Source organism: Bemisia tabaci, chromosome 4 (genome assembly GCF_918797505.1).
Source record: "Bemisia tabaci chromosome 4, PGI_BMITA_v3".
Taxonomy (NCBI): Eukaryota; Metazoa; Arthropoda; class Insecta; order Hemiptera; family Aleyrodidae; genus Bemisia; species Bemisia tabaci.
In genome coordinates, this window is record NC_092796.1 from 6478926 (window position 1) to 6501471 (window position 22546).

Genomic DNA, 22546 nt, shown 5'->3' on the forward strand with positions numbered 1-22546 from the left:
ATCCGTGATAACGCCTTAAACGTCTTATGAGCAAAATGCATTAGATAGATCAAAGTTAATCGGAAATTATTCTCCCTAAACTTTTTAAAAAATGTTGAAGAAATAATGCCCTCTTATCGGAAAATTCGTATTTTATCTGGATTTTGCACTGTTCGAATTATCATACGGCTTTTTTGTGTCCTATGTTGCCAAATTTCTCCGGTTAAAACACTTACTTAGGTACTTTGATCAAAGTTATTGATTTTATCCTTTGAAATCATCAGATAGGTAAGAGTAAATCAAAAATTTTTGTCCCTAAACTTTTTCCAAAAATTTGGAAAAATAATGCCTTTTTATCGAAAAATTCGTATTTTATTAGACTGAATTTTGTACTTCTCGAATTATCATACGGGCTTTTTCGCGTCGGGACGGCTGATTACCTTTTACGCGTTTAGAAAGTGTTATTAGCGTAGACTTTCAAAGTCATTAAAATCATATTTTTAGCCCGCCGCACGCGCCATGGTTGATTTTCATTGTGCTCAAGTCACGAGTTGCGTCCTGAATACAATTTTCCCAGTCGTCAAGGTCAAAACTCAAAAGCTTTTTCGATTTTTTGCACATTTTTTTTTTAAAAACGTCTCGCTGATGGGTATAGAAAAGTAACGACGTGACGTCAGCTAAAAGCTAAAAGCCGTTCGATTTGCGTGTGTGCAAATATCTTTCAGAGGCTCCATTAGGGTATGCTGCCGCTGCCGTGCTATGGAAGAACGCCGTATGAACATTCGAGAGTTGCCAAATTTCCCTCGATAAAATGCTTATTTTTGAGGAAAGTTATGAATATTTTTTCTTGAAATTTTTAGAAGTTTTACATCAAGCTACGAACAAAATCCTGTGAAACATTGGAGAAAAAATATCCAAAGATTTTTATGAAAATTCGTGATTTGTAGAAAGAAATTTGGCAACGCCTGATGGTTCTTACGGCGTTTTTCCTTAACACAGCAGTATGGGGTATGCGAGGGGGAAGGTGAAATTTCAGATCCCGATGATTTTTCCCGTCGGGAAAGAGACCTGCGCAACGGCTCTGGATGGATTTTCAGCTAGGCCTGAAATCGGATTGTATGTGATCGAAGCTCTGTCGGCCCGGAGACATGGTGCGTGTGACTTCTTAGACATTTCCAAAATCCATCCCGCATCCACGATCTCGGGGGATCGCGCCCCTAGCCAACCTCCCTCTCCGACCGCGATTTTCTCTTCTGCCGACCTTAATCGAGACCGGGTTTCCGTTTTTTCGACTCTGAAAATGTTGTATCTTTCTAAAAAAATGTGCGGATCCCCGACAAAACTTCCGGTAAGTGACCTAACGACCATCTCAAGTTCATCGATATCGATGTTTTCCCTCCACATTATAATAAAGTTACGGGCCTTATAGGCATATCGTCCATTCCGGGCTCAGAGGCTGAAAGTTCCGGGTGTTGGAGCCGTAGCTTCGATTGCTCCCGGTGCTACGCCCGGGACTCCCGGCCTCCGAGCCTGGAACGCGGACGGTATGTCTACATAACCCGTAAGTATGGCTTCCACGGCCGGAGTTTTTTTCAGTGCTGGAACGACAGCGCAAGATCGAGGTGCTAAAAAGAGGATTTTTTTGGTTTTCTGTGTTTGCGTGTTCGAATTGAGTGTTTTTAAGGCGTCAAAATTGTGGCTCTCGCATGTAGATTCGTGTTTTGGTGATCGGGTTTTCCAGATTTCACTGGAATGACGAAATTAGACCGTTCCGAACGCTCGGTGATTCGAACTATTCGGTTCGTAGGCGGTAAGCTAGGCTACGATAGGATTGCGCGAATGCCCCCTGTTTTACCTTATGGAGATGCTTAGGATTGGGCGAATTTTTTTGATACCGACTGTACTGCGTTTGGCGCAATGCGAGAAGTATTCATGCAGTCTTGTAGGCGCTATTGTGGGCTTTACGCCGACCACACTGTTTGGCGCAATGCGTGAAGTATTCCTCAAGTCTTGCAGGCGCTAACATACGTTTAACGCTGGCCGCACTGTGTTGGGCACGATTATTCGAACTCGCGTTAGAAAAAATCGCGGCATCGAATAATAGAGCTTCAAAGGCTTACGTTGGGTTTCGACGCTGTATGAGCATTCCAACGTTGCCTCCTTTCTCCCAATTAAATATTTTTTTGAGAAAAGTGAAGAAAGTTCTCTAAACCCACGACCATCATTCAGTATTTTCACCTCATTTATCATCAGAAGGTAAGATATCGATGACTTGTCAAAAAACTAACCTAAACAAGCGTTAACATAAAAATGCGTTTATTCTCCGACTGTTTCCTGTTTTGCCAAACTTCTACCTTAAATTAATTCCATTTTAATTTCACGCTTTTCTGTAGCAGATGGTAAGGTTTCTATTCGCGCAATCCTTGTGCCTATTTTGCGCAATCCTCATATATTTTTTAAGACCTTTCGGGTAATCCTGGATTACCGGTAGGCGATAGGGCGATTCATAGGACCTAACGGTTGATTCGTATGATGGAACTTATTTTATCAGTTCGTTTCTATCCATGAGTTCGATCTCATATTGGAAATGCCCACATCACCCAACATCCCCTACCTCTTTTTTCTCCGTGCCAATACCCTTTTCCTCTCTTTTTTCACTTGTTTGTGAATTATCGGAATCCGATGCAGTATGTTCATTCCCATAGCCATCGTCCGCATCCACCACCGGTGCGGCAGTGGCAGAATTCGAGATCATCCGTTAAACCTTCTCCTAATTGGACAAGGGCGACCCGCGCCGCGTAAGAACGGAGCATAGCACTTTCCGTTGACTGGTGACGGAGCTTTTGACACATCTCATCGGTTTGAACACGGGCTGGAATTGGGTAGAGTCCCTTTATGCTGAGAGTCAAGACAATTCGGCTCATGGATGTCACAAACGGGAATAAAGATTACAGAAATTGAACGTTTTTCGTAATCTTTGATCGGCCCGTTCTCAAATGCCTTTCTCCGTTCCTCCTCTCATTCCGTTTGTTCCTTGCCGAACCCGTAATTCCCTGGTCCATTCCAGATTATAATCTTTGCAATTGGTGAAAATGTAATCTTTATTCCCGTTTGTGACACTGTGGAGGCCTAAAATACGGGAACCAATCAGAAATGGATTCAAATTGTCTTGACTCTCAGTATAAAGGGACTCTAGAATTGGGTCGAGACAGAGTTCCTTGATAGTGGAGCCTGGACGATAAGCCCCAGCCTGGAGATCAAAGTGTGCAGCCTGCGCTTTGCCGCGTCGCGTCGCCGTCGCACACGGAGAACGAGTCAATGCAATAGCTTGGACAAAATTTGGAACGCTTATTTTGTCGAAAATGAAGTTATAATCAAGTTTAAAAGTTGTTCCATTGGTTTTTTTGTGAATTTACCTGTCAGGAACACTCTTTGAAATTGAAATTGTGGCGAAATAAACATCGAAATCTGAAATTTTAGCAAAAAATTTCTTGTCCGACTTCTTCGGATAGCTGGTTCGACTGTGCGTCGCGTCGTCGCGTCGCGAGCTGCACTTCGGTTTTCTCAACGTCAAGTGCAAAGATCCACTGTGCTCGGCTAGCTAACAATAAGTAAAATCGCACCCAGACATCCAGAAAAAGACAAAAAAAAAAAGACTTTCGAACGTTGAAAAATTGCTTCGCATTGAATTAAAAATTCCAGGGAGGTCGAATTTCTTTCCGATTTTTTTTTCTCAGAATGTCACCGTCGTTTACTCACAATACCAAACTGCCGTATTAAGAAAAAAACGCCGTATGAACCTTCAGGTGTTGCCAGATTTATTTTGATAAAACACGCATTTCCTGATGAACTTGTGAATATTTTTCTGCCTTTTCAGGTAATTTTACTTGCGTTTTTACCTAAAGTTCCTGAAAATTTTAAGGATAAATTTCCATGACTTGCTTCAGAAATGAACGCTTTATCGAAATAATTTTGGCAACTTTCTAATGTTCATACGTCGTCTTTCCTTAGCACGGCAGCGAAGGAATCGTACGTTTCACAATGTTCATGTCGAGAAAATCCCTTTCCAGGTTTACAGTCAGTTACAATCTTAATTTTGCACTAATAATTTTTTTAATTCCGGTATTGTGGATCCTGGGGAATTGTGATTGGTGTGGGTGCAGAAAGTTCAAAAATGCTGACCGTTTTCCGCGATCCCGCGTTTATTCTCCACTGCATTTTTCCGATTTTCTTTACAGCCGAACACGTTTTATCTCATGGGAAATGTACGATTTCCCGGTGATATGTACGATTTGTCCTACCTAAAGTCCCGATTTGCCAATAGCTTCAAAACCTTCGGCTTACGTTTGCCGGCAGGATCGAGCACCCTCAGTGAGGAATCGAAAACTCTATTCTTAGAGCTCTACTTTCAACCCCTAACTACCCTTATTTTTTTAGTTTTTGAACAATTTGTTCGGCAAAGCAGTTGACGTCAAGGTAGAGAACTCTCATAGTGTGAATATGGGCTCAGGTGGATCACTTTCTGACCATCTCACTAACCATCCTAGACTTCGTTGAACTGTCAGTTATCTATAAAATGGTGATCCTTGCATATAGCTGATTCAAAATGTTGAGTTTTATTCGCCTGTATCACCATGCGTCTTGCGATTAGCTGACACAGCTACCTTCATTCATTGTAGAAATTTCTAATGGATTTGAAAAGTGTTCCTAACTTCCGGGAATCCCCATGCACCGGCCTCAACATGTATTCCGATCGATCAAGCCGTCTAACAGATGAATATCGCCACAGAATGGATCAATTGCAAAAAACTACATCCGTGGACGGATCCGAAAAATCGTTGTTACATCTCCCACGAGTCAAGGTCGCGCCATGGAACGTGCGTGTTACGATAAACACCGCCGATTTGCAGTCGTATCACAGTCGTAATCCTTATCTCTAGCGAGCGTGAAATTTCTAATCGCGCACGCTTAGAAATGATATTGAAAAAAACAGAAACAAACAACTATCATCCAGTTATCACCTCTTGCAATAAAAGCAATATCTCAACGGGAGAATGCCGGATCATCAGTTGGACAGTTTTGCTATACTTATAGATTTGTGGAATAACTGCGCTTCCTCGCGATCTGCTCCGCCGCCGCGTCACCAAAGAGAACGGTACCGCCCTTTCGAAGATCGGGTTTCCTTCAGAATTCGACGAATCTAGTTTAAACGAACCAATTGATTCCTCTGACACAACAAAATTCTTGTTCACTACTTGTAAATAAACCCTGGAATTGTGAGAAAACAGTATGTTGTTGCGCAAAAATTTACGGACACTTCAGACGAAACAGCTGTTTCGGACAACACGGCAGTGTTGAAGCACCGAAGATTATGATGCACTCGTATGATAGAGGTGCGGTACCATGGTGTCAACAAGTCCGGAATTTCCGGAAAGTCCGAAAATAGTACTGATTTGGGCGGTTCGGAAGTAATGAAAAAGTGCGAAAATTCCTCTAGAAGGTCCGGAATATCACTCATTTTTGTTTCAATTTAAGCGAGAAATCCAAATTTTTGAAATTTTTAAAATTTCGTCAAATGGAAGTACTTAATAAGTACTGAATTCCTCTGTTGAGGAGGTACTGAATTTCTTGGGAATGCACTAAAAAAGTACTGATTTTTGGCCACCCTGTTTTAGTAGACACCCTGGGTGCATTTAAATCAATGAATTTCCTCGACTATCGCACCAGCGGCGAGGCGTGAATGATAGCTATCGATTTTTCCCCATTTGAAGATGTGGTAAAGAATCGATTATTAAGGTGTTCGATGCGAACACCCTGTTTGTCGATCCTTTCCCATAGGTTTTAACGGCCGATCAATCGATTCATCGCAAAGCTTGCCACGCCACCATATCGCACCAGCAACGGCGGTCTGACGCCGGTGTAGAGATGGGCCTAATGAAGATGCATATTTCTGACAAGTTACGTGTGACACTAATGACACGGCGAATGACAACGCCAGCCCACATCCTACATTTGCACGAGAAAAGAGGTTAGTTCCAGTTCGCACCGATCCTACACCGTACTGCCGCTGACCAATGTCCGATGTCGAACACCACACGAGTAAAGAAAGAGACTGTAATCCCTCAATTTCTCTCGGTAATTTCCTCCCCCTACCCTATTCACCTTTCCCCTTCGCAACAAGATTAATTCTAGTAAAGCCTTTGGAATTTGTGTCGGATTTGAATATTTTCCGCTCATCGTCATCGAGAAGTAACAAGAATACAGGATGATTCAAAATTATGTGAAATTATTCTGTGAGACGATTCTTTGGGTCAGAATGGGGCTCTTATTAGAGCTGAGCTATGATCGGGAAAAACTGGGAAATTTCTGGTAATTTTAAGAATGACTTAGGGTAACCCGGGAAATTTCTGGGAAAATGGTTTGATCCCTGTTAAATTAAATGACTTTGCCGTTTCGAACTACAAATATTGTTTGAAACCCGTCCCAAATCATGTTTTTTCAACCACCGCGGATATCCTCAAATGTCGTCGCTTCTCTGACGTAAGGGCGTATCTCGATGATCTCATGAGCCCTAGCAGGCATGGATCTATACGTAAAACGGGCTCACGTAGAAATTGAGGTACGCCCTAACGTCAGAGGAGCGCCGATGTAAGGGAATCCTATCAAAATATGTCTTGGAAATCAGGATGATGCCAGGAAATTTTAATTTATAAATTCTGTGGCAACTTGTCTAATAGAGAGACATTTTTCGTTGGATTCGGATATTTTCCGTTCATTTTCATCGAAAAGCAAAGTGAATACAGGGTGATTTGGATGTAAGTGAAAATATTGCATGAGACATAATTCTCTGGGTCAAAATAAGACTTCCGTGCCGAGAATTTTTTCTTTTTCCCAAAACCGCTTAACCGCGGGCCTACAGCTCTCGATTTTCAATAGCTCTCATAAGTTTTATTGATTTCTTTTTTCTTTCTCTTGTCGAGGCCGAAAATGGGTTATTCATTTCCTTGTGGTAAAATGCAAGGTTTCAGAAAATACTCGCGCGTGACTTAAAAAAAAACGCGAGCTGATGAGAAAATTGTTCGATGAAAAGGGGTTTTTCTTCAGCGTCAAATGAGACATATACGATGAATAAAAACGAAAAAAAAGCGCTGCATTTTAACATTGCACTGGACGCGTAATTTTCACGTTCCGCGGATGTAAACAAAAAATGCGTCATGAATTTTCGTGATTTCCACCTCTGCAAAGGCTGAAATCGCGACTACATTTGGCTCGGAAAAACTTTCCGCACCCCAAGCGAACTGCGAACGCGAGTATCGAGTCCAATAGCTTTTCCTTTTCACAAAAGCTCGTACTTAACGGAAGTTTCAGATTCGATTGCCTCCAAGTCAAGTTGATTATTTACTTTACCGCGAAAAGCGTCGCGTAGATAAAACCTCAAAGCCGACCACCGAATGCGAAGGTCGCGGCTACTTTTCAGCCAAGGAAAAACGCCGTATGAACCTTCAGGCGTCGCCAAATTTCCCTCGATAAAACACGAATTCCCTGGTAAACTTATACGAATATTTTTCTTCCAATTTTTCAGGGAATATTCTTTGTGTTTTGATCTAAAGTTCCTGAAAATTTCAAGGAAAAATGGACCGAGTTTATCAGAAAGGAACCAACCCACATCAAGTTGAAACTGAGGAAAAGAGACTTGAAGTTTTATTCCTCCATAAAACTCAAAGTAGAAAGTGAACTTTAACTTCTCTTTCCACAAACTAATATTATTTGTTTTTCGACTTCAAGTTTTTGGCAGAAGAAAATATACAAGTAGAGAAACTCATAAACATTCTTAACTAATTTTTTCGAAAATGTGGTTTGGTTCCTTTCTGATGAACTCGGTCCAAATATTCATAATTTTCCTCATAAATAAACATTTTATCGAAGGAAATTTGGCGACTCTCGAATGTTCATACGGCGTTCTTCCTCAGCATGGCAGTTTTCTGCGTATATTTCTGCGACTTCGAACCGCCTCCTCACTTCTCATAACAAGAACCCCCGTCGGATCGGAAAGGACTTGAGTTAATGTATATTGTCATCGAATACGTCGCCCACTCACGCCGTCGCTCCGAGGACCCAAGGGCGTATCTTCATCCCTGCGTGAACCCTCTTGTCCACGTGTCAACATGCTTTCGGGGCTCACGTAGAAATACAGATACGCTCTCACGTCCGGGAAGCGAGGGATCGGCCCACAAGCAGGAAACTCAAATACCAGGATTGTTACGGCTCGAAATTCGGAAGTACCTCACGAAATGATGCGGAAAAAGGGAGAGTATTCATATCTATTTACGGCTTCTTTTTTCCATTGTAGAGCGTGATGGAAAGTTACTGAATGAATCCGAGAAAAGACTGTGAATCAGGGAAATTTGACAGAAGTGGAACGTTTTATTTTTTTTTTGAGGGGGGGGGGTAGCGTCAATAGGGTTTCAAAAGTCTGCGCGCAGAAACGTGAAATGTTAGGGGAAATCTGTAATTGTCAGGGAAAAGGTCAGGTAAAAATTGTCAAGTCGCCTTTATTTGCTTTCTAAAATGGGTTTGAGACTTGGATTAACAAATTTTGCCTGAAAACTATTTCTAATTGTGTCATTTGAACCATCTGAAATATCCTCATTGGTCAGGGAATTTCGCCAAAATGTGTCAGAGAAATCAGGTTAAATTCAGGGAATTTCATTTTATAGATTCGGTGGCAACCCGATTTGAGTTGCGGTGGTTGGCTGCTATTGGAAAGACTGCGCGAGGAGAAAAATTAAAGAAATTGGGGCGTCAGGAAGAGCCGGAACAGCCGGTCCTCTCGGGAAATGCATCGAGTTGAGGTCATGACAAAGCGTGCAGTTGTTTTATCGCAGCGCTCGCCACAGCAAGGGACAGCCGCTTATTACCCACCAGCAGTATCCGAATGTCATATAACCACACACACGTGTTCTGCCGTAAGGAAGAACGCCGTATGAGCCAATAGGCGTTGCAAAATTTCCTCCGATAAAATACGAATTTTCAAGAAAACTGTTGGATATTTTTCTTCAAATTTTTAAGAACATTTTTTTACACACTTAAATCTAAAATATCTCAAAATTTTAAAGAAAACTATGCTCAACTTTCCTTTAAAGGGCATTTTTTATCTGGGAAATTTGGCAACTCTCGAATGTACATACGGCATTCTTCCTTAGCATGGCAGTGTTACGTTCCACGAGGACAAAGGGTCTTTTTGTTAGTTCAAATAGTCAACGGAGCAGCCAATATTATTGGTAAGGTGAATTTTGTTAAGTTCGATGTTGATGGAGAACTTTCTAAAGGAGCGTCCTGCAGAATAAGCTGCAAGCCGGTTTAGACCATTTTGATTTTCGGCAATTTCGTGTCCTGAACTTAGTAGATCAGAATTTCGAATCCCTGTCTTTAAAATTTTGCTTTTGAAACTAATTGTAAAATCTAAAGAGCGCTCAACTCCTCTGGTTTGTTTCGATATTTTTGACGCTCTTAGCCTAGGACCAAAGCGAACTAGCCAAATAACGACGTAGTTCTAGACGTGATAAGGATTTTTTCGATTTCCAACTTTTGAAGTAAGTTACACTCTAAAGCCTGAAATGATTCACTAAACAGAGAGCTGCAGTGACAGCAATACTAAAAGCTATTGCTTGCGCCTGGGATTTGCGATTTAAGTACTTTGTGCTGTGTACAATGTCGCAAGAAACACGATGGTGCCACTGTTGTTTCCTTAAATGAATTCTCAAGCTCGAAGAAAAGCTCTCAAAGTTGAGGCCGATATGGAGGGGACAGGGCCGGATTTACCTACTTGCCGCCTGTATTTTGCCGCCCCTTCTCATTCGTTTTGAAACATCGATACAAACCATCAAGTAAACATGCCGGAGGCCGGGGAAGGGGTGCACAAGACGCGTTTACTCGTGTTGGGAACAGTTTTTGTGAAAGCCCTGTCACCACTAGCAAAAGTTCACGGAACTCGGCGCGAAAGTTAAGTTCCGTAATCCTATCTCTGTGTGGACAAGGCCTCTCATTCATAAGAAACGAACGAAAAAAATTATGAAAGAATAAACATGAATGTGGTTTTATGATTTTAATTTCCGCCACCGCGTCAAGCGCACTGTGTTTGGCGCAATGTGTGAAGTATCCCTGCAGTCTTGTAGGCGCTATGCGTTTCACGCCGACCGCGCTGTTTTTGACGCAATGCGTGAAGTATTCATGGAGTCTGTAGGCGCTATGCGTTTCAGGCCGACCGCTGCTGACCGCACTACGTTTAATGCAATGCGTGAAGTATTCATGGAGTCTTGTAGGCGCTAATATGTGCTCCATGCTGACCGGCGCGCCGAGGGCTTCTCCTTTCCATCTCAAGTCCTCGTCATCATTGCTCTCATTTTGCCGCCCCCTAAATTTGCCGCATGGCCGCGGCTCATGTGGCCACCCCCCAAATCCGGCCCTGGGAGGGGATCATTGACGCCACGCCGTGACCGAGAAATCCATCTCCACGTACCGTACCTACAGTACCTACACGTAGTCAAGGAGACTACAAGGAGACCCCGCGCCAGCCGGAGCAGAGACAAGAGACCCTCCACTAGTTTCTTGGCAATGGTTGAAGCTTTTACTTTGGGACTTCAGCATTCTATTGTTGACCTACCTAGATGATAGATGTTTAAGAACGCGTTGGCAGTTTCGTTTAGCAAACAAGCCGAAATTTGGAGAACTTGTTTGGCTCATGACGTCACCCGAAGCTCATCATCCACCATGTAGGTAGGTCAACAGCCGAAATAAGAGTGGTGACTGTTGCGCCCTTATAATTGCCAAGAAATTGTTGAGTCCCCGAAAGTAAAAGCTTTCACCTGTCGCCAAAGGCCTCGATACATGATCAAATTCCCGAACCAATTACCATCAAAGTGTCGGGAGTCATCAGTCTGAAAATCGTTACTTCGTCTAATTTTCAAATGAAAACCTGCAGAAATGTTTCGCGTGGCAAGAAATGATGAATGATGGTTCTCCATTTTGATCAAAATTTGACGGCCCGTCCAATTTTGATCAAAGAGGACTGTTGCATGGTGACCATCAGTCATCAACTGGTTTACTTCGATCGAAATTGCGGGCTGATCATTGAAATTGATAGACAAAGCAATAGACAAAGAAGACTTAGGGAGAATGGACCGATCCTATTGGTTGAAATGTGTGGTTCCCATCGACTAAGGGGGAAAATGATTGACTAATTGTCAGGTCTCTCGTCGGTTGCCGTTAGTTAGTCTATTACCTACGTCCTTTGTCGATTGCAACCATCCGCCTCCAACAGTAGGATCCCTCCATAACTCTGTTTTCGTCTTTGTCTATAGCTTTGTCTATCAATTTCAATAATCGGCCCGCAGGTTCGGAATTTGATCGTGTATCGAGACCTCAAGAAGCCAGTGGAGGGTCTCTTGTCTCTGGAGCGGAGCCTTCTGGTGGCCGAATCGGAGCCGGAAAAACGGCCGATGAATTTCCCAGACGACGCTTGAGCCAGGAGCCGCGGCCAGAGCCAGGCTAGAGGCCTGCTCGGCCGGGGCGATCGGCGATAGCCACTTTCTCTTCCTCGTTTTCTGAGTCTCGGCCTCTTGGCGCGGTCGGCGCTGCCTCTCGCGGGTACAATCGCAATCGTCGTCGCCGAGTTTCCACCGCTCCCGGCCCCGCTCCGTCTTGCTCCACTCCCGCGCCGCGCCGCGCGGCCCGCCGAACGAAAAAAGGAAAGGGAGCAGAAAACAGCGCTAATCTACCGTCACGCTCCGCCTCTACACTCCCGTACCGTGCTGCCGTGCTGAGGAAAAACGCCGTATGATCATTTGAGAGGTGCCGAATTTCCTCCGATAAAATTTGGATTTTTCAGGAGATTTATGAATATTTTTCCGAGTAATTTTTAGGAGCTCTCAGTGAAATTGCGAACAAAATTATCTGAGAAATTGGAAGGATAATATTCATAAGTTTACCAGGAAATTCGTGTTTTATCAAAGGAAATTTGGCAACGCCTGAAGGTTCGTACGGCGTTATTCGTATCAGCCTTCAGCCCTCGCCAAATTTCCTTGGATTAATCACAAATTCTCAGGGAACCTTAAAAATAGTTTCCGTTAAATTTTTCACAGAATTTTCTTCGTTACTAAATCTATATTATCTGAGAATTTCAAGAGAAAATATTCGTAACTCTCATCAAAAATAAACGATTCATTGGAGGAAATTTGGCAAGTCTCGAATGTTCATACGGTGTTTTTCCCCAGAACGGTAGTGGACGCCACAGCACTGCGTCGGCCACCACCGTCAACGGCCGAATCTACCACCTTCCGCAGTGCGAACAACCCGGTAGCAGAGACAAGAAACTCCGCTGGCCTCTCGCCGAAAGGTGGAAGCTTTTACTTTCGGGGATTCCACATTTCCCTGTGGACAATCGTGAGGAGGCAAAAGTCATCACGGTCTCGCTTAGAGGGTAAACTTGATGGATAAACAGGGCCGGATTTACCTACTTGCCAAGTTGCCACCCGGGGGCCGCCTGTATTTTGCCGCCCCCTCCTCATTCGTTTTGAGACATCGATACAAACCATCAAGTGAACGTGCACGAGTAGGAGGGGTGCATAAGACTTGTTTACTCGTGTTGGGCACATTTTTTTCTGGAAGTCCTGTCAAAAATAGTAGAAGCTCACGGAACTTCGCGCGAAAGTTAAGTTCCGTAAACCTATCTCTGTGTGGACAAAGCCTTTCATTTATGAGACATCAACAAAAACATGATGAAAGAATGAACATGATCGTGATTTATTAATTTTAATTTCTGCCACCGCACCGACTGCACTGTGTTTGGCGCATTGCGCGAAATATTCCTACAGTCTTGTAGGCGCTATGCGTTTCACGCCGACCGCTGCTGACTGCACTACGTTTTTGACGCAGTGCGTGAAGTATTCATGCAGTCTTGTAGGCGCTATGCATTTCAGGCCGACCGCGCGCTGCTGACTGCACTGCACTACGTTTGACGCAATGCGTGAAGTATTCATGGAGTCTTGTAGGCGCTAATATGTGTCTCATGCTGACCGGCGCGCCGAGGGCTTCTCCTTTTCATCCCGAGTCCTCGTCATCATTTTTCTCTGCGCCGCGCCGCTCCTAGCCACTTCGCGTGTTCGGTTTCTCTCTCAACTACACTAATGAAAGGTGCTGTCTCTTGTATCACCGAAAGACGAACAATTTAGAAATTACTATACTTTAACTCTCAGGAAATGAGAGATTTTTTCCTCTTCTCTCGTTTCTAATTGTTTTTCAGAGTCCGATTTTCTTTTTATACCTACTTTTGAAAAAAATGCAAAATTTGCCACCATGGGCTGCGGCCCATGTGGCCACCGTCTTGATCCGGCTCTGGGTAGGTATCGTTTATCTGAAGTTCGCTTTCAGTTCTACTGCTTAGGCAATATACCTGCCTATTCGAAATAAACACACTATAACCTCGTTCTATATTTGATAGAACCAAATGGCCATGCGTATACTTTTTTACAGGTATCGCCTCTTTGAAGTTCGCCTTCAATTTTGTCGCATAGGCAACAAAAATATTGTGGATCGCGATTGGTTATATTTTTTAAACCTTCCATTCATATCGTTTCATAAAATTTGATTGAACCGGAAAGGATGTTGTTTAGTGAAAAATGCGTCTGGTGATCCATTGATGCAACATTTGCATCTCCGTGCTGTTAACTTTGCATTCTCAGGATGTAAACTTCATCGCGGCCAGGCTGTCTAGCCAGCATCCTGGGGATCACTGGAATTATTGTTTTTCCCAGTGCAGGGTATATAGGCCTGGATACACGCTCAAATCTCCATCGATTTCCGATCAAATGGTGACCGGTGCGCACTATCTACCATCAAATTTTTGCGGCCTGTAAAAATTTGACCGCCATTTTTGTCATCATTTTGATCGGAAATTGACGGAGATTTGAGCGTGTATCCAGGCCTTATCAGATACTGAAAAAAAGCAAGAATTCATGAAATTATGTTTTTGCTACCACACTTTTGTAAGTACCCTTTCTCTGGTCGAGGAAGGTCGGTGCCAACACTCACTTGAGTGCCGAACAATGGTTTGATCGTAGCTCCACGAGTACTCAACAATCGCTCGTAGTAGCAAATCCATTACGTTCGCCGACCCGGTGGTCTATTGTTTGACGCTCGGTGTTTTTTTTCTCTCTCTCTCTCTTTCTTTTTTTTCATTACATTTCGGCGCAGCCATCCGCAGCTAGCCGCGCTAATGTTCTTACTTGAATCAGAATGCTTGCAGTTGCAGGTGCTTTGGACCAAAATCAGTGATTTTGTTCAAAACAGGACCCTCGAGGACCTGATAAAATTAGAAACAGGAACCGATATGTATTAGAAAATGAAAAATGACTGGGGAAATGAAAAAAATTTCAGGGAATTGATCTTATAAACCGGGAATTCCGTCTATCTCCACTTTCCAATTAAATCTTCAGTACGATTAAAGTTTCGTGTTGGCTCATTGTCAGCCTCAAAAAATCAGAAAAATATAGAAAAGTTGATTTTTCCCTCCAAGCGTGGAGCTCTTCAACGAATTTAAGGGAGGAAATTTGTGGTAGGGGAGTTAGGGGGCGCCCCTGAATATGTAAAAAATATACTGTCTCACCAGGCCCTAAAATCGCTTATGTATACCAAATTTAATACAACATTCAAACAATGATCTTTTTCCTATATTTTTTGCCTGCCCTCAGGCATATGCGTCTGATCTTAAAATCAGAATAAACATTTTTTTTAATACAAACTTTGGTGCATTGGCAAATCTGACGCAAGGCAATTAAGTAGTAGTGTTTATTTGGTTCCTATTGTTTTTGCTCTTCAAAATGTATGCAACTATAATTTATTCTCCAATCTTATGATGATTTTGTTTTGTGTGTTTACAGCCTTCTGGTAAAGATGTTGAGGCTAACATGGGAGCTGACTCCCAGCCAGCTGACTTGTTCCTTCTCAAAGCTCAAAGATCCCGAGCCTTGAACACTTTGTTCCTCCTCCTCACCGCCCTTCTGGTCACAAGTATTGGAATTTTCAGTGGAATCCTTGTATACCGTCAGTACACCCAGGTATGCCATGCTAAGTTGGGAATTTTTAACATTTATTATTTTCAGTGATTTTCTAAAAAATCGAATCTTAGAGAAAATTTTATCTATTTATTCATGGCTCACAGCAAGAGGTTTTCAACTTCACTTTTCCGCATTCCCAGATATAACGCATGAAAATTGCCTGGCAGCCTCAATCTCTTTGCTGTATAATTCGCATTATTTGAAGTTTCGCATTTGCTTAGCGATAGGTATCACTAGCGAATTCTTTCACTTCTTAAGGTCTCCTTTTTTAAAGCATATTAAGAGTAAGAATGACTCGATTATTCTCAAAATGTTTGTCTAAATTCTCTTGTTCTTAGCAACTGGTAAAGCCATTTATTGCCGCATCCATGTCTCATCCTTAAATGTAAACTCAATTGATTTTTGATAACTATCTTTTTATACACTGTTAGATATTGTCCGTTCCAAGCATTTTTGTGCTGATAATTGTTTCGATGAGTCATGCAAACAAATTTGATCTTTGAATTATGGAGAAGGATGAAGTAAAAAAAAATGGAAATGGTAAGATACGTCTTTCATTAGGAGAGTTACTGAAAGTCTTCTTGGTTGTGACAATTAATTTTAGTAATATTTTAATTGTCGATTCATCCGCAAAGTTTCCTGCATCAACTTATTGCAAAGTAGTGGTGGAGATAGGCCTACATAGCATTGACATTTTGTGGCTGATCAGTTATCACCCTCTAATTTTCTCTCATTTTAGATGAACCGTTACCAGCGCACTCTTTACCTCCCTCGTGAAGGCTCCTCTGACGAGACTCTGCAACAACTTGAATCCTACTACAAGGTATGTAGCCTTCATATCAATTGTGCAGTATATCAAAGGCAAAGTAAAAAAATGCAATAGTCTAATGTATCATTTCAAAATCACGGACTATGTCTTATTTTATCGAAAGAAAAAACGAAAATGTATCATTTTAAAATCAAGGACTATGTCTTATTTTATTGAAAGAAAAAACGAACAAAAATGGCACCCTGAAATTTTTAGCGAAAATTGTTTGACAAGAGAAGAAAATTTTTTTTTAAAAAAATGATCTTTGGTTTTTTTCGAAAAAGGTTCAATATGAACTGCAATTTGCAACGCTCCAATCAGAGAACCGCAGTTTCCTACTTTAGCCATCAATATTCTGAATCATTCTCAGATTTTGCGATCCGCTTGAATATGTGAGATAGTTTATTTTATGTTTGTATGAAGGAAAGGAATTGGGATTTGGCCTTTCAAGAAGTATCATATTTCTAAAATTGCCAATTGATCTAAAACTGTATCAAATACCAATAATTTATCCTGCTTATCCTTTTCTGCTGTTGGGAAAGGAAAAAATATTCAGAAAAAAATTATGAGTCCTTCATCAATTTTATTAAATTACTGAAAGTTTCCATCTACACTTTTTGTATCTTCATTTTGCTAAGGTAAATCTTTTCACAGAGAAAAAATTATCCAATAAAAACATCAAAGTAGGATGAAGAGCAAATAATATATCCTCCTCCAACATGAACATTTTCGAAAAAACTCACCTCTCTTTTATCCTCAATTTTTATTTTCAAGATTGTTAATTTTTCAAATTTTGTTTGTTTTTAGGACCGTGGCTTTTTGGATGGATTGAAATCATGGACTTGGGGAAAACCACCTGCAGGTGATCACGTACAAGAAGATTTCGATCTTGATGTTGCAGATGGAAATTACGAAAAGATCACAGTTCCAAGCTTCAGCGGCGGACCTAACACTCGCTTCATCCACGATTTCAATGCTGTAAGTAACCAAGAATCGAAAATGCTTGTTTTCAGCATTAGCTTCAAAGACTTTTTCGGCCAAACATAGATTAGATTTAAAATTGGTAATGGTTTAGTGATCGTGGATTTAGTTAATTGTCGTTGTTTTTCAAGAAAGGGTTGGCTCAATGTAAGGTGTAGTTTTTTTTCTTTAATTTCGAAGTTTCCTGTTTTTACTAACCTACCAAATCAGTGTTCTTACACGGGGAAAGGAGTTTGATGCCTCGAAGTTAAAATTGCATTAGATGGTCTCCTCCATGTATTTGCATTGGATGGAAAATTTGGTCAGTATTCCAACTTTTTATTTCCTAGTTCTGAGAAAAAAATTTTCCTCTTTCTTTCAGAATATGACCGGAATCGTTGATTTCATCCAACAAACCTGCTACATCATGCCTCTCAACAGATCTGTCATCATGCAGCCCAAAGATCTCATGGACGCCATCAAGCACATGATCACCGGTGAGAATTCTAAATCTACAGCAAGATATCACTGAAAATCAGTCTTGGAATGTCACATGAACAGAAAGTCAACACAAGCTAATCTTTGAGATTTGAAGACATAAAGTGGAGAATAAACAAAGCTGCAAGTGGCAGCTCTTGCTAGACTTTTATTAAAGTTATAAAAATATTGCTGTACCTTTATAAATACTCCAAATGATCGTGGAGGAAGCTGCGTAACAGCTGAATCAGCCAATGACAGACAAAAAAATGAGAGTGAGAAAAAGCCTGTCATTTTCAGAGTTGAGAGAAAATATGGGCAAATTTTTATCACATGGCTTTGAAGATGGACAAAAGGAATGCAAAAATCGACTTCCAATTTTCCTTTTTTTGTAATTTAGAACCAAAAAGTCTTCTGACGTCAGCTTTAAATGTCAAACATTTCACAAGAAGGTTCCAACCAGTCATCAAACTGTACAAATTAATCACCTTTTTGTAAACAATTTAGGTTTCCCTGCTTTATCTTTCATCATCGATTTTAGCTATTAATCAATCGTCTTATTACAGGAGATTACACCTTGGAACCAGAGGAGATCCGCGAAAACTGGAGAGTAGTAACCCCTGCCTTGAGTGCTTCAGAAGTCGCTGCCAAGAGCGAGCTCCTATCCAATGAGTGCATAGAATTCAACACCTACAATCTTGAGAAAATTGTCCAAGGAGGTATGTTTCTACTAATTCTTACAATTTATTTAGGTTTTAAGTTTGATTATCCAAATGAAATATCTAGTCGATAAAATCAGATCAGGTTGTATCTCATCGAATTTATGCTTCAGGGAGTAAAGGAGAGAAGCCAAACTTCTGTGATTGTGAGGATCAAATTAAAATTTTAGAAATCACCCGGAGTCTTACAGTCCTCAAAAGTTTTAACTTGTTGAAATGTTTGAATGTGTTACTGTTGAAAATTGTGTTAGCTTACTTTGATTTGATTAGCCCACTTTGAAACTGAGTTTTGTTGAAAACGCTCAAGATTTTAATTTTTTCAAAAATTCAATGTGTTTTTTTTAATAACCAGAATTTCAACCTCTACCAAGGCTTTCTTAAAAATACTGAAAGTCATCCTGTTCTGAAGAACCATTCAAGATGCTAGAATTTGGTTTAGGAGCTTTTAACCAAATTTGTTGATCTCATTTGGTCAAAAATTGTTTGTGGCAGTGATTTTTTGGCCGTTTGAAAGAAAAACTCTGCAATTTTTCAGTAATCTTTCTCTTTAAGGACACAGCAATATTAGAAATAAAGTTGACAACCTTTTAGCTGTTCAGTACGACTTTTCCAATGAAGTTTTAATCAACATTGTAGAAGTTTTTGCAGTGTAATGCTCAGTGTATTCGAAAATTGCCTTTCCGAAATTTTTTCCGTAGAACATCGTAAAATCATAAAAAATATTTGTAAAAATTTGAAAGTGCATGCATTCACTTTCCTCATTTTTCTTAGTGAAATATCAGTAATACTACAAGGTATGTAGGCTTCTGAAATACTGCAATGTAGAAGTTCCCCTCGTGTACCTGGCGCCTCAATCACAGTGTTTTCTAAGGGCATAATAATATGTATGTTGCTAAATCCCTCAGTTAATTTACTTATGATTCATATAATTTAACGGATAAAATTACCCTTGTTTTCAGTCTTCAAACGAAGTCTTGACGCAGCAGATGTGCGGCAATTTGATGAAATCATTGGATCCAAGAAATTCTATTTCAACATTCACCAGTAAGCCGTTATTCCAGCCCCGGAAAATTTAACTATTTTTACAAGTTTGTAAATTGAGATGACTGTAATAATGGTACATAAGTGAAGATTGTTGTGTTTACCTATTCGTAATTATTTATGATAAATTTGCCCTAACATTCGCTCATATTGTTGATGAATTTGCACTCTGTACATTTGCATGGGAGGGGGATGACGAGGCTCCTGAAACCTCACTTGAAAATTTAAATCATACACCACAGCAAATTCCCATGATCTGACAAACTTAATCTCATCAATCTTATTACTGTGTGAAGTTGAAATAATAGGAGAAAAACTTACTTTCTCAAAAGTTTTCCTCGGTGCTCAAGTAGTATCGATCGCCACATCATTGCAATTTTATCAACAGGAATTTATTGCAATGTTATAGCAGTCAAAAATCCTGACATATTGTTTTTTCAGTTAAATAAAATTTCATGCAGATGTCAATTTTTGGCTGTATTATCAGTGAAGAAATGGCAATAATTGTGATAAAGTCAGGCAAGGCAGCCTCAATGTCATTCTATCATGATAAACCAGGAATGAAATTCCAAATTTCCCATCGAAAAATGCTACTTGGACGATTGATCATGCTAGAAATTTTGGCTCTGAGCTGGCATCCGATTTTCAATGCTTAAATAAGATTTTCAATTCTCAACACTATCCGAAGATCTGGAGTGAGTCCCCCTCTCTTGTAATTATATTTACTCTTACCGATATCTGTACCTTTTCGTATTAGAGTTTTTTCTGCTTGAAATTCAATATGTATATCCATGTAGGTGTCCATTCGTGGTTAAAGTCTACATATTATTGTCTACTCTTTTTCTGTCTCTTCAAATCTTCAGGAGGATCGAAGAGGCTCATCCAGCAATAAGTTTTTCAGTGAAGATGTTTTGTCGAATTATTTTTAACCAGACATTATTTTATCTATCTTATAAAATTCCATAAGGGATCCATCTAAAGTTTTTTGATTCAAGATATAGTTTTGTTGAATCCTATCAGTTCAAGATGACATTATCTGAGGAGTATAAGCCAACGACTCGCTGAAGTTAAGACTCTAATTAAGTCAAATTTATCAATTTGTAAGGGTCAAAGTTAAGTACATGCTTTCAATTGCTCGCTTTGGACTCAAAAATATTTTTTTACCATTCCTACCAGAGTATGTACCAACTAACCCTTCTTCAGGAAACCGTAGAAGTAGTTAGGTTTGAACATTTGCAGAGTAGAGGGACTCAATCTGTTGTGTACATTCTTTGTCTCATTCTTGAGCACTCACTGTAAACCACTAACTTTATGGGATAGGATAGGAATTGTGATACTTCTATTAATTCTCAAATGATTAAAAATCAATAGCCTTTATCTCTAATCGCCCTCTAATGTTATGACGTACACTCAGTTTCTCTTTTATATTTGAAACTCAAGTTTTATCACCAGTCTTGATCATTCCATTTTCCAGCTTAGTTTTTCAAGACCATTTTAGAGGACATAAAATTTAGTGGAACTCATTTTATCCAGTTCTAACTGCAATCCTTTGAATTTGAGTACCTAATTGACTCCAGGAATTCGTGAATTGTGAAAATTTCCCCACAAAAGTCACTCAGATTGTAACGTAACTTGATACTCATGATGATAACTCGTAAAATAATTTGTCCACCAATTGCCATGCGATTCGTATTTTTGTCTGACATGATCGAAGTAATCCTGTCTCCTCAATAGCTTTCTTCATCCACCAAGCACGTAGCATTTACTGTGTTGCCATATTTTAGTTATATTTTTTATTTCTGAGTAAATTTTTGTCAAAAAAGTTTTCCTTTACAAATCTCGACTTTTAAATAGGAATACACGAATAATAATAATTTATTGATCATAAAATAAATTACTCTCTAAGGATCTGATATTTACACCAAATAAACTACATTTATAGTTTTTTTTTTCTTCCTGTATTTGTAACTTTGTTACTCGACGTAATCTTTCCAGTGACTGGTAAAGCTTGAAACTAATTTCTAGGAGCAGGCTCTAGATTAAATTTAAATCTGTCTCCTGGTTTGACAAGTATTATTTCATTTTATTTGTCGCATAATCATCATTGAACTTCAAAATTGTTATTTTGATCTCCCTAATTGCTTGGATTATTTTTTTTGAATAATTTTTAAGAGGAAATATTTGAAAATGCTCCTTAATCTGGATATTAATGTGGGTTCAAGGATTAAAATCCTTCCTTTAATTTTTGCTCTTTTGGGCCAATTCATCCTTTACTCATCAATTTTTAAACCCTTTTTATGTTTTACAGTCATCTTACCCTTCTTTACTCTGGTCCATGTTTAATTTCATTAATTACCTGAATTTTCTTTTCAACAATTGAATCCGTTCAGTTGTATTTTACTCCCTCATCAGTTTATTTTTTAGCTGAACACCTGTCTCATTGACAATGATTGGTAGTGGATCAATGTACTCAAATTTTATTGTGATCAGTTTTGAACGGTTTTTCATGAAAAAATTATTTTGTATCAAAAAGTAGATGTGCTGTTACAAAAATTATACAATTTCTTTGATTAAAAATTGTCGTTTTGGTTTATTTTAATGTTTCTTAATAGTGGCTAAAATAGGATGGGTCCATTTGGATGCTTGATTCTTGTGGATTAGCTAAAACTAATAAGATCCGTCAAAACAGCAACTCTCCACGGTCAATGTTAACGGAGATATCGCACTTTGAAAAATTTGTTTAATGATGTTATCTACCGCAGTATTGACACCCTTGGTTTCTTCCACCTTGCTTCCATTTGTCAGGGAGACATGCATTTTCTCTGGTTACTCAACGTGAAACCCGGATGAAAGCAAAGTGGAAGAAACCGAGGGTGTCACTACCTCGGTGGATGATGTCATGAACCGAATTTTTCAAATCGCAATATCTCGGTTAATATTGAACGTAGAAAGTTGCTGTCTGGACAGACCCTATTACTTTTCACCGATCTTCAAGAATCAAGCATCAAAACACGAATCTGTGACCAGCGCAACTGACCTATTGGGCGAACAAGGAGACATAATAAGAAATATGCTATGATCAATGATAATGATTCCTATTCGCAACTGTCCTTGGAAGAAAGACTGTAGGAACTGGAGAATCAGATCATGGTTTGTGCGGCCTTGAGGGAAGCGTAATTTTAAAACAATTTTACAAGGCCTTGAAAGTGCTTGAATTTTACCCTTTACTATCAAATGTCAGCGGTAAAAATTTTGCTTTACGGATATTGGAAAACATTTGATGTTAAATAGATTGTTTGGCAAAACATCCTTTTTACAAACAAAATCACTTTCTTTTAAAAGAATCAATAATTGCGGAACTAGGACATGGGGAGAAAACTGCATTTGAGAAAAAATTAAACGAAACGTCTTGAAAAGAACTTCATTTTCAATTCTAGAGGCTGAGCAAA

At 40.0% G+C, this 22546-nt stretch overlaps 1 protein-coding gene across 2 annotated transcripts in view; it reads left to right on the top strand.

Annotated features, from left to right (window-relative positions):
* The window catches only part of LOC109037579 (integral membrane protein 2B), a 41955-nt gene extending 20281 nt beyond the window's left edge, over positions 1–21674 (top strand). The window contains exons 1-7 of one of the 2 annotated variants that reach the window (XM_019052317.2): positions 1140–1327; positions 14916–15092; positions 15832–15915; positions 16708–16878; positions 17243–17357; positions 17904–18056; positions 19016–21674. In XM_019052317.2, the coding sequence (XP_018907862.2) occupies positions 1280–1327; positions 14916–15092; positions 15832–15915; positions 16708–16878; positions 17243–17357; positions 17904–18056; positions 19016–19104 (837 nt within the window). In that variant the 5' untranslated portion in view covers positions 1140–1279 and the 3' untranslated portion in view covers positions 19105–21674. Of the gene's footprint in view, positions 1–1139; positions 1328–14915; positions 15093–15831; positions 15916–16707; positions 16879–17242; positions 17358–17903; positions 18057–19015 lie in introns of those variants that run through there. The other variant, XM_019052316.2, reaches the window with a different exon arrangement.
* Positions 21675–22546: the final 872 nt, after the last annotated feature.